Raw genomic sequence first — 11,594 nt, 5'->3', positions numbered from 1 at the left:
CTGTATATTTTATACTGTTCTTTAAATATTTGTCATTCATTTCAAATCTATAGTTTTCGTACATTTCTAATGTATTTATTTTGCTATCAACAAGGTTAGAAATTTAATCGCATTTGATAAAGATGTAACGCAATAACTGTTTCAGAATTTTGGTCAATATTAGTTGTGAGTTTTCAATAAATTTCGAAAAAAAAAAAGGGGAAAAAAAAAAAAGAAGAGAAAGACCTTTTTTTCGTAATGGGACACATCATAATCATAACCGCAACTTTTTGTGATTGCAGTATCAACAAATCATTGGCAGCTAGCTAACGCCTTTGTCAGTGGAAACGGAAATTGGTCACTGTCATATAATGCCTGCTGTATTAAAAAAAGTCGTAATATTTGGTGCATCCGGTAATACTGGATTGGCTACGGTTGAAGCTGCTCTAAAAAAAGGTAATATAATTTTGTACTTTTATTATTATTCGTCAAATTATCTTTATTGTCCCATAGAGGGCAGCAGTTTATACCGGTCACGTGTGTACTGTTTATCAGTATAAGTAAACAATATTGATCATTAATGATATATTGTTCAAAATGTTGCTTCTTAAAACATTTCCAATTTTAAAACCTGCCTATTATCTCAAGAATTATTTACCTTTTATAAAAACCGTGCGTAACTTAAGTGTTTCTGATTATAAGGGATTTATTTTACAACGTCATTCTGGTGAACGCGAAGGCATTATTACTTTGGGTTTGAATCGCCCTGAAACGAAAAATGCTTTAGGAAAGCAAACCATTGCTTCATTATTTGAAGTAATAGATAGTATTAAATATGATAAAGATGCTCGTGTTCTTGTCATACATAGTTTAGTTAAAGGTGTCTTCTGCGCTGGGGCTGATTTAAAAGAACGTGCAGTCATGCCAGAGGCGGAAGTTGGACCTTTTGTTGCCAAAATTCGTCAGTCGATCACAGATTTGCAGGATTTACCCATTCCCACTATTGCTGCCCTTGATGGGCATGCTCTAGGGGGAGGATTAGAAATGGCACTGGCTTGTGATATGCGTGTTACAGCTTCATCTGCGAAAATGGGACTTGTGGAAACTAAACTTGCTATAATACCAGGTGGTGGTGGAACCCAAAGACTTGCAAGAATTGTTGGACCTGCTATTGCTAAAGAATTAATTTTTACTGCTCGTATTATTGATGGGAACCAAGCTTTTAAAATAGGTCTAGCAAACCATGTTGTGGAACAGAATTCTGATGGCGATAGTGCTTTTAAGAAGGCTTTAGAACTTGCTGAAGAAATTAAAAGCCAAGGACCCATTGCTGTTCGATTGGCAAAATTGGCAATTGATAGAGGTTTGGATGTTGACTTGCGAAGTGGATTAGCATTTGAGCAAGCTTATTATGCACAAACTATTGGAACTAAAGATCGTGTTGAAGGCTTAAAGGCTTTTAAAGAAAAGAGACCTCCAAAATATACTGCTGAATAGAAATGTGCCAAATTGCAGTTACCCATTTAATATTTAAATGCAATTTCATATTTTGTATAAATATATTTTTTTAATATGTATTGATTTTTTTTCTTAATAAAGTTGAAATTTATGCATGTAAATCTTTTCAGTTGTTCTTTCTTGAAATATTATAAAATTCCTACTTTTGTTAGGAATTATAAAGCTTATTTAATATACACACATCATTCCATTTTCTCTATTCTTAACATTTTTCTGTGGAAATATGTTTAGGTTATGAAGTCACAGCATTTGTAAGAGACAAGGCAAAACTTGGCCAAGTAACTCCTCAAAATATTATTCAAGGTGATGTTCTTAATAAAGATGATGTCAATAAAGCTGTTGAAAATCAGGATGGTGTTATTATTGCTTTGGGTACAAGGAATGACCTAAGTAAGTTATTTTTATTTTAAAATGTTGTATCTTATTCACTCTATTTTTAACATTATATTATAATTTTTTATGCAGATTTTAAAATATTCATTTTTTTAGGGAAATTGTGCCACTGTGTGATAAAACGAAAATATTCTGAATTTTTACAGCATTTTGAAATTGCTTGATTTCTGTTGCTGTACATGTTTTGATTCTTGTAACTAATTAAATGTTGTTATTTTTGTGCTATTATGGATTGTAATATTTCTTAACTGATCATGCAACAAATTGTAATATCAGTTTAAAATATACCATTAAATGAATAGTTAATAAAGAATGTGGCTAGGAATTGATTTGGCAGCAATAATAAATATTTTAATATGCTTTTATAATGTATGCATATATATATATAATAAGCATAATTTTTGAAGCAGAGTCATAGATGAAGAAAGAGAAGAAGATTTTGAATTATTAAGAACATACAGCACAAAATGAAATGAGGAAAAGCTCATGAAAATTTTATCCCTGTGAATATATACTGTTAGATTTTAATTGGGATTTCCATCACGTCTCAATCACAGGCATGGAAATTGTAGGGATTTTTAGAAGAATTTTTGTAAGTCAGCAATATTTTATCCCTTCACTCGGAGTGTGGGAACCTGTCGGTTTTTAGCCGATTCAGCAATTTTACAAAGCTTCTGTTGAATTAATTAAATAGAAAAAGTGGAATGGAATCAGAAAATAAGGAATCTTTTAGAATGAAGTTAATATGGGCTGAATTAAGATAAAACTTTGGAAATTAATTAGGATTTAATTTAGATTTTAAAATATATATATGTAGATATATAATATATGTTACAAAGTTATTTCAATATGAGATTTTCAGTATTTTGTAAAAACATTTTAAATGAAAGAATGATATGAAACAAATTTGATTACCAGAAGATATAATAAAATTATAGTAATATATTTTCATATTGCTACACTAGTAATATTTGTTTTTAAAAAATTGACTTTTCTTTGTGTTTAATATTGCTCAGAAAGTTGTTTAAAAGTTTGATAGAAACTAAGCAAAAGTCTTCAAATGCCTTATTTAAATGAAAATTTTAATAATCATTTCGTAAGGATAAGGGGGAAAAAATAGAGAGAGAGAGAGAGAGAAATTGTTAAAAATTTATTTGGAGATACTTGGGCTTAAAGATTTTTATGGATTGATAATGTCCATTATGATTTAATTTTTTTTTTCTCTTAAACTCATCTAAGTGCATGTTTTTTTTCTCTTATTTTACCTCATACTAATAGCCTCCTCAAAGTGCATGACATTTGTACCTACAAAATCTTTAATTTTTATTGCTTAATACCAAAAATTTATTTATATTATCACAATTTTATAAAATTATTAGCTAAATAAGGTAGAAAAATAGAAATAAAGCATCTTTTTAATTAAAAATTTCTTAACATTACAGATTCATCATAGAATGTTAAAATAATTATAAATTGAGCAAATTGGTTTTGGTGGCAAAATAAACTTCTGGGTAGATATTGGATATCAAAATATTAAATTAAACATAAAAAATATGAGTATTAAAATTTTTGCTCAGACTCATTGTTTCAACAAGTTATAGTGTTCTGGCAATTATCTTTGCATTTTACCTTACTATAGTCTAAATAGTAATAACCGCCATAGAAAAAATCAGTACAATTTGTCAGCACTTTTTTTAATTGGAACTTTGACAGAATTTGTGTACATTTTCTGTAAGTATGTTTACAGAAATAAAAAAAACATTTTCAGATTATTAATTTGTTCAAGTTCCTTTATGATAGAAAGCAGTATTAAACATTAGCCAATGTCTTTAAATATCTTACTTTTGGTTTAGAAGTCTATGAATTTGTCAATACCTGAAGAAAAACTTGAACTTATTCTGATTTTCTGTTTTCTTTCTTGCTTTTCTTTTTTTTTTTTTTTTTTTTTTTTCTTCTAGTAAATATAAGTTTGCTATTTATTAGAATGGTATTAAACTGAAATATAACAGTTAGGGACATAGCACAAAGGCTGTTATCTCCTCTCTTTGTATTATGTAAAAACTCTCCAATAACTTTGTTTCTGTTATTCTTGCAATATTATAGATGCATACATTTTATCAATATAATTAACCTCTTCATTAATCACAATATAATATATTTTGAAATGTAATTTTTTTTTGTCTGCAAATTTGTGTTTTTATCTGATGATTCCATCTTTGTGAAGAATCTAGAGAAGAATTAATACTTTTCCCATTTAGGTAGCTACATGGGATTGTCAAATGTAAGATTACTTCTAGTTCATACCAGTGATTCTTAACATTTCACCACATCAATTGATTTAACACATCATTTATTAAGTCCCCATTCTGACACATATATGGCAACATTGTTGAAAGACCCATGTAATTTCTCGGTAGTACTAAGCTTCAAACAATATGTGTCAAAATTTCTTGACATTTTGACCGTTAGTTTAGAGGTTACAGTTGTTTTAGTGACCCCAGTTTTGTAATTTTCAAGACAATGGATAGAAAGGAATTTCGTGTGTTGATTAAGCACTGTTTTTTGATAGAGGAAAATATTGTTAAAGCCAAACAGTGGCTTGATATGCATTATGGGGACTCTGCACCAGGGAAATCTATTATTGACTGGTATTCTAAATTTAAACGCGGTTCTACAAGCACCGATGATGCTGAATGCTCTGGTCGCCCAAAAGCGGCAGTTGTTCTTGAAAACATAAAAAAAATATCCACAAAATAGTTTGGAACTGTTCAAGTGAAATAAAAAGGATTTCTTGCATCGGTATGTGACAATAGATGAAACATGGATTACCACTACATGCCTGAATCAAGAAGATCATCAGCTGAGTGGACAGCAACTGGTAAAAATCGTCCAAAGCGACCAAAAGCTCAAAAGTCGCGTGGCAAAATTATGGCATTTGTATTTTGGAATGTGCAGAGAATTTCATTCATCGACTATTGTAAGAAAGGCAAAACTATCAATAGTGAATACTACATGGTATTATTGGATTGATCGAGTGCAGAAATCAAGAAAAAATGGTCCCACAAACAAAAGAAAAAAGTGCTGTTTCACCAGGGCAATGTCCTGTGTCACAAATCGATGAAAACAATGGTTAAATTGGATTAATTATATTTTGAACTGTTTCCCCATCCACTGTACTCTCCAGATTTGGCCCCCAGCGACTACTGAGTTCTTGCAGACATGAAAAAGATGCTCCAGGAAAAGAAATTTGGCTCAAATTGCTGAAACTGAGGCCTATTTTGAGAGCAAAGACAAATTGTTTTACATGAAGGGCATTGAAAAGTTAGAGAAGCGTTGGAATGAATGCATCACTCTTGAAGGAGAGTATGTTGATGAATAAAGTGGAATTTCTTTTAAAAAAATTGTTTTTCTTAATTAGACCGGAGACTTATTGAGTGATGTGTTATTATTCAAAGTAAAATTGCTTTCTGACTGTATTCCTAAATAAATTTCTGAGTTAAGATAATGTATAAGTTTTGCTGGTAAAAAATAAATTTAATAAAATAAATTCTGTTCTGCTGGTTATTTATCTATATAACCAGCATGATAGAATTTTTATTTGATTATTATATATAGTATATTTCTAATGGAAGCAATATTTATCCCTAATTACTGCTTCTAGTAGTAAAGTATTTCATCATTGGTAAAATGTCTCATCTATGGTGGAGTTCCTTTGTTCATTGAATCTTTTTGTCTACTGAAAAAAAGTAATTGCTTTAGTCACACTGATTTAAAACATATTTTTTTTCCCTCCTATTTCTAAAAATAATTCATTCATAGATCTTGTAAAATGTGTATTAAACAATTATGGTAAGACAAAATTTAAATTACATAAATAGTTGAAGTGGAAAATCTTTTGACTTTAGGTGTGACGATCTGACAGATTGGAATTTTTTTCTGGTACTTTGTCTACTGACACAGAAATTTCATTTATTCCCATGTCTTAAAAGTTTGTGAAGATAGCTAAAAGAATCATTCGACATAGTTACAAATACAAAATATAGCTAAGCAATTTGAACAAACATCTACTCCTAAAGGAGGATTAACTTAATGAGAATTTATTGTTGGTTTTTATTTATTATTAGTTAACGTAATGAGAAAATTATTGGTTTTAAAATTGAATACCTAGTGATTCTTTTTTTAATTAAAACTGTTTGAATTTGTTATTAACAATAATAATGAGATCTAATAAAGTTATCTAATCATATTGCAAAATAATCTGGAGTAACCATATTTTTTGACTATATCTTAGGAAAAAATATTAAGAAGACTAGCTTAATAGCTTTTTTTATTGAAAAATTAAAGAAAGAACATAACAAGGGAAGGATATAATATAATTTAATAATTAATATTGTCTGTCTCAATTTTATAAGAAGAAAATAAACAAGAATATATAATTTTTTCTCAACTAATAGCTTGTTTCTGATTTTTTCCCCATATCTTTTAAGGACATGCAGTTTCATGTTCATAACAATTATATATTTGTTTTCTATTTACATATTGCTTTTGATGAAATTTAATTACTTTTATTAAAATGCTCCTTATAATTTCTGTTATTTATTTTCAATCTATGTCAAAGAAGAAAAAAAACACTGATATTTAAAAGATCTCTTTAATTCTAAAGTGAATACAATTATATTACAGTTGCAAAAAGAAGAAATAAATAATTAGGCAAGGAATTTATATGTATTATCTTAAAATCACAAAAATGACAGTGTCTTTACTTATATCTGTAATAATTCAAAATTGTTATGAATTTAAATTAGGTCCCACAACAGTGATGTCTGATGGAACTAAAAATATTTTGGAAGCAATGAAGGAGCACAATGTGAAAAGAGTTACCTGCTGTATTTCATGTAAGTTCTCCTTCATATGTTAAAGAAGTTTTTCTAATGATAGCAAAAATTTAACTTACAAGCTAAGTTTTAATTAAATAATAAGTAATTAATAAGTTTTAATTTAATTAATAAGTAATTAAATAAAACTTAACTTGCAAGTTAAATTTTATTTAAATTTTGGATTAAAGTATGAAAATATGAAATTACTGTTGCAATGAAACTTATTCCATATGCCATGTACAATCATGCTTTATTTCCTTTATTCTCAATTGCTCGTCCCCACCTTTGAAAGCAGGGATTTGAACAAAATTAGACTGAGAACTCACGAGTTGGAAAATGGTTTCATTGAATCATATATGTTTTACTATTGATTTATTTTCTTCTTTGACAGAAATAATTCAAGGAATAATGCAATCTGTCTTATTCTTTATAAAAACTGTTATAATATTTCTCCCCAAAACAAATTATTCAGTCAAATATATTTTTTCTCTTTGGTTCAAATTAAGTCTAAAATATGATTTAGTAATGTTTGCTTCAGGGATAAATGGCATAATGCACATATTGTGTTTGTTTCCTTTTCCTGGAAAAAGAAAATGAATCCAAATAAACAATGGATATTGATTTTTTTTAATGACCTTAAAAGTAATACTTTTTGATTGTGAAGATGAGCTTTATCATGTAGCATGCAGTTATTTTTTTTTTTTCAATTAAAAAGAAGATGAATGAAGGGGGCAATAAAATTAAGTAGTTTGTAGCATATTCTAACAGACAGGAAACAAGAAATGATTCAATATAATTTTGAGGGGTAGGAGTCATGAAAAAGAAGGGGGGAAATCACTGATTTATTTTTTTCAATGTGATTTATTCCTTGCAAATGTATTTTATATATCTGCTACTAAAGCATTTTTCAACAGCAGCATGTGCTATGGCATACAGTTTTTATTATTAATATTAAAACAATGATAAAGCATTAGCAATTGTAATTACCTTTCATTATTTTAAAATTATGCACTGAGTCTAAAATTTATTTTGCTTTAGCAGTTTAATTTAAAAATAATTAATATTAGATATAATAAATGAACCTTTGAATAATATTATATAATATTAAAATAAGTACAGATGAGTTACTGATTCATCTTATATTTATTATTTTAGACTCATTTAAAAATATTTTTAAATGAGTATTAATTGACCAAAGAAGCCTTAATTTTAGAAGTATTTATGCAAATGTGAAACAGACACACATACCATCCACAAAATATGGCAGCAAGATAATTGATAATTAATATAACTTTTCTTCTTCCAGTGATTTTTTACTCAGAGACCTATTTATCCTAAAATAAATCTACTGCCCAGATTGGGATTAAAGGCAGCATTTCTTTTCTTTAACCATAATAGTTGTTTATAATTAGAATTAATGTTTAGTCAGAAAACAGAAATTTGTTAGGGAAGTGGAAATTCATTAGATTTTTATTATAGATTTTTCTTTCCTTTTTGGCTTCATATTTTCAAAGGCCAATATCTATAGCATATTTTTGACAAATAGTAATAGCACTATTTGAAAATATAATGATTTATATTATCTGTGTTTTCATTTCCTATTGATTATTTATTTAGAAATAAGATTAGCAAATCATATAATTTTTATAAATTTTTTTTTTAATTTCACGATTAGTTTTATTAAAAACTGTCGCCATTATAGAAGTTTTCATTTCTTTTTTTTTCAGCTTTCCTTTTTTGGGAAAGAGAAAAAGTGCCCAAACCATATATTCCTATTACCGAAGATCACGAGAGAATGCTGCAAGCATTAAAAGAATGTGACAGAGACTGGGTAGCTGTGCTTCCTCCACACATTGCTGGTAAATATGCAATAAAATAAAACTGAAAAGTTTCTCCACTGGTTGGTTTGAAAACCATAAAAATAATAGATACTTCTTGTACGTTTATGTAAGCATTTGTTACAACAAAAAAAGTTATTTTATGTGTAATTAATACTTATTTTATTCCATTTACAGAAGAGCCACCAAGAGGAAATTATGTAATAAAAAATGAAGCTGCTGTTGATAGAGTTATTTCTAAGTATGATTTGGCTGAAATCTTAGTGAATTGTTTAACTACTGAAGAGCACTTTGGCCACTATGTTGGAATTGGATATCCCCAGTGATTTATCTGGGTTGATATAATTTCTTCATTTATGTTAAAGCATATTGGTTGCTTTTGTTTTGTTATAGTTTGCTTTTGTGTGCATATAAATTAGATTTTTCTTTATTTGAGATACTAGTGTTTCTACTTTTGTTAGAAATTGATATATATTTTGGAATAGAAACATTGATTTATTATGGATTAAGTCAAAGTATAGATTTTGTTTTATACAAACATATTTTTCTAAAGAAATTTATATAATGTATATCACATATAAAAATATATATTTGTAATAAATATATAAAATTATTAATTCCATTATTTCCATTTTTGAATTTGTTTTTATTCTCTGTATGTATATATAATTTACAAACTTACTTAATCAATATTTATCTTATGAAAGTTTATATAATTGCTGAGAATGTGTCTGAAAGGAATAGAATTACAAATTATCTTGTTTTTTCCCTTTTGACATCAAGATGTTTGTTAATTTGATAACCAATGAAATTAACAGAAAATAGATTCCTATACTTTAAAAAAAAAAAAAAAAATCTAGGAATCTGTTTTTACATTTGTCATTTTAGTCCTTCATACATAAATTCATCCTTTAAGTTGAATATTGAATTTCTTCCTCATTTGAAATTAAAATGTTTAATTTTTTTAAGAAAAATTATATAAACATTCTAAAACTGATTTATTATCAATTATACCCTAAATTATTGCTCAATTTTACAATAAAGAAAGCTTATAAATTTTTTGAACAAGGTAAGAATAAGTTCTAATCAGTTCTATCTGCAGGACATTTATGGAAATAAATGATATTCATTCATTTGGTTTTAGAGTTGTCCACATGAACTTTAATTGCAGAATCTTTAATGAGTTTAATTGAAATAATATTTGAGGTCAAGCAGTTTGATCTTAATTTTGATCATTCATTATATCGATTTAGTCTTAAGAATAAAATATTGCATATAAACTTTTCCAATTTAGAAAGATGAAAATTTTGCCAAAAGCCAGCTACTGAATGGCATGAAGAAAAGTACAAGCATTTTGTCTTTGAATTTCAACAAAGTTGCTCATTTTCCTTCAATTGTACTCAGATAAGACAGAAAATATCAGTTTTTCTCTTTATATGAAATTTGAATAAAACTATAAGATAGTTTGTCAGAAGGTTATATTCTAAAAGAAAGGTCAGAAGATTATTGACTAAAAAGAAGAAATATCTTCTGTTCTGTATGTGTGTAGGGGTTGGGTATTTTGAACCAATTTGAAACATCATTCAAGTACATTTATAATTTACTAAATGATGCTAATTAAGAAGTTAGTTATTGTTTTTTTAACCAAGTTAGTGTTTTTGATATAGTTCAATATACAACAAAACCAAAACCAGGATCTTGCTGCAACCTAACTTGACAATAATAAGTATACTGAATTTACAAACTATGTGATCTTTGTATTTGCATATCATGCCATATAGTTATTTTAAATTTACTTTACCTTCTCTTTTTCCAGCATAAACTATAAACAGACTTTCTAAATATTGGCTGTTGTTCCAGTTGTAGAATTTAAGTATTTAATGAAGCTAGAATATAATAATAAAAATCTCAATTTTAGTGGATGTATAAATCATGTATTATTTGGATATTGTGCCTATGTTCCTAACATATCCCAATGAGCAAAGATTCAGTATGTCATGCTGAAAATTCCCATTACAAATAAAATCGGAAAAAAAGATGCTTTAAAATGTCTACATTGTGTCTGGTTAAGTAAATTGAAACCTTAATATATATTTCATCAATTACTAGGGATTGAATTTGTTGCTTTTTCTTGAATATGTTTTCCACTAACATATTATTCATTAATGTATATAGATATAAAATATCTTAACAGGTCTGATTCTGGACAAAATGTTTCATTTTGTGCAGTGCCACTGTATTTCTAGGTTTAAAAGAAAATTTATTCAGGAATGCTCATTTATTCTAAGTAATTTCTAAAACAAAACTTTTTGATGTATATTTATGTTGAGCTTTAAAATGTGACTAAAAAACATGTTAAAGGGAAATTATTGATGATAATTTAATTTTAGAAGAAATTTGATTATATAAGATCCAAATTATAGATTTTAAATTACATGCTTTGATGTCAAATATTATTTGCAGAAAACAATTTCAGTGCAGTTTTAATGACTGAATATTGCACATCCTATTCCATTTTTTAAATGATTAGCTTGGTTTGCACAATATATGTACAGAAATTACATAATTTCTGCACATATTTAATAAGATTCAAGATAGCCTAAAATATACTGTAGCTAATATCATGTTCTATATACACTGTCTATCAAAGACTACGTCAGGATCTTTGTCTATATAAGTGTTATCAGTATAACTGTGTACGCGTAAATAAATTATCTACTGTACATTGTCAAAAGTTCTGCATGTTTCTTAAATTAACCTGAAAGATACAACTTATATATATTACATAATATATGTATAATATACATACATATATATTATGTATACATAATGTATATGAACATATTATTGAGAGGAACTAAGAACTGCAATTAAATTTAATGCAAAATGTTGTAAATGGCTTTGACAACATGCCAATTAATCCAATGGTATACTTATTTTTTTTTAGAGACATGATAGTACATAAATGTACCAGATGACTTGGTTGATC

At 27.5% G+C, this 11,594-nt stretch overlaps 2 protein-coding genes across 2 annotated transcripts; both read left to right on the top strand.

The window, feature by feature from the left end:
* Nucleotides 1-269: 269 nt before the first annotated feature.
* LOC129957424 (flavin reductase (NADPH)-like) lies at nt 270-9,227 on the top strand. Its single transcript, XM_056069739.1, has 5 exons — nt 270-435; nt 1,729-1,887; nt 6,696-6,785; nt 8,495-8,626; nt 8,783-9,227. Exons 1-5 carry the CDS (start codon nt 351-353, stop codon nt 8,929-8,931), a joined length of 615 nt encoding a protein of 204 aa, XP_055925714.1. The 5' UTR covers nt 270-350; the 3' UTR covers nt 8,932-9,227.
* On the top strand, nt 505-1,598 carry LOC129957416 (methylglutaconyl-CoA hydratase, mitochondrial-like). Its single transcript, XM_056069727.1, has one exon. The coding sequence runs from the start codon at nt 577-579 to the stop codon at nt 1,474-1,476; it is 900 nt and encodes a 299-aa protein (XP_055925702.1). The 5' UTR covers nt 505-576; the 3' UTR covers nt 1,477-1,598.
* Nucleotides 9,228-11,594: the final 2,367 nt, after the last annotated feature.

The sequence above is a fragment of the Argiope bruennichi genome, chromosome 2 (genome assembly GCF_947563725.1).
Source record: "Argiope bruennichi chromosome 2, qqArgBrue1.1, whole genome shotgun sequence".
Taxonomy (NCBI): Eukaryota; Metazoa; Arthropoda; class Arachnida; order Araneae; family Araneidae; genus Argiope; species Argiope bruennichi.
Note: the sequence above shows the minus strand (reverse complement) of the source record. Positions and strands in the feature narration are given on the sequence as shown.